This window comes from Bison bison, unplaced genomic scaffold, assembly GCF_000754665.1.
Source record: "Bison bison bison isolate TAMUID 2011002044 unplaced genomic scaffold, Bison_UMD1.0 scf7180017864180, whole genome shotgun sequence".
NCBI classification, from domain to species: domain Eukaryota; kingdom Metazoa; phylum Chordata; class Mammalia; order Artiodactyla; family Bovidae; genus Bison; species Bison bison.
Window position 1 is genome coordinate 16,078,768 of NW_011494752.1, and position 625 is coordinate 16,079,392.

Sequence of the window (625 nt, forward strand, 5' to 3'; positions counted from 1 at the left end):
CTAAGCATTTTCCTGAACTGGCTTTTGGAGTTTCTGATGTTGAAGGTGGGGATGGGGCTGGGAATCAAGGTTTTGGAGGGGTCCCTTGTCCAGAAGGCCAGGGCTGTGAGGGTAAGAGAAGAGCTCAGAGGCGGATCGGGGCCTCACCTGCCTGTGCTCCATCTTGTCCTGGTCGTGGGCGAACTGTAAGACACAGGAAAGGGGTGGTGAGCCCTGCCCTGCGCCCTGCCACCCCTTCTCCCTGGGCATGGCTCCCCATGCTGCACTTTCATAGTGGGCTGCAACTGCTCTGCGCGCCCATGGTTTCTGGCCTTTAGATGCTGAGGATCAAGGAAAGACAGATGGGCAAAGCAGTCCCCACGTCTGGGGGCTTGGTGGCCAGGAGCTACTCTCTCAGCCCCGTTCCCCCCAGTACCCTGGCATCCTTATTCTTGTTCAGTCTCCTGGTCTCAGAACCTCAGGCCGTATCTTCCTCCACAGGTATAGCCACTGATAATTTATCATCCAAAGTGGGATGCTTCTGAGCTCAAGAGGGGATTATTAATCATCACATTGAGCCCACAGGTGTAAGCCTGCAAGCCTGGATACATGGTCACAGGTCACCCCAGTCATAAGTCTTTGCTTT

The 625-nt window shown here is 55.0% G+C and overlaps 1 protein-coding gene across 1 annotated transcript in view; it reads right to left on the reverse strand.

Annotated features, from left to right (window-relative positions):
* Positions 1–518, reverse strand: part of LOC104990773 (tumor necrosis factor ligand superfamily member 12-like) — a gene marked incomplete at its 3' end in the record, with an annotated part of 6,371 nt that extends 5,853 nt beyond the window's left edge. Inside the window, exon 1 of the mRNA XM_010843093.1 lies at positions 148–518. Coding sequence (XP_010841395.1) covers positions 148–259 — 112 coding nt within the window. The remainder of the gene's footprint in view (positions 1–147) is intronic.
* Positions 519–625: the final 107 nt, after the last annotated feature.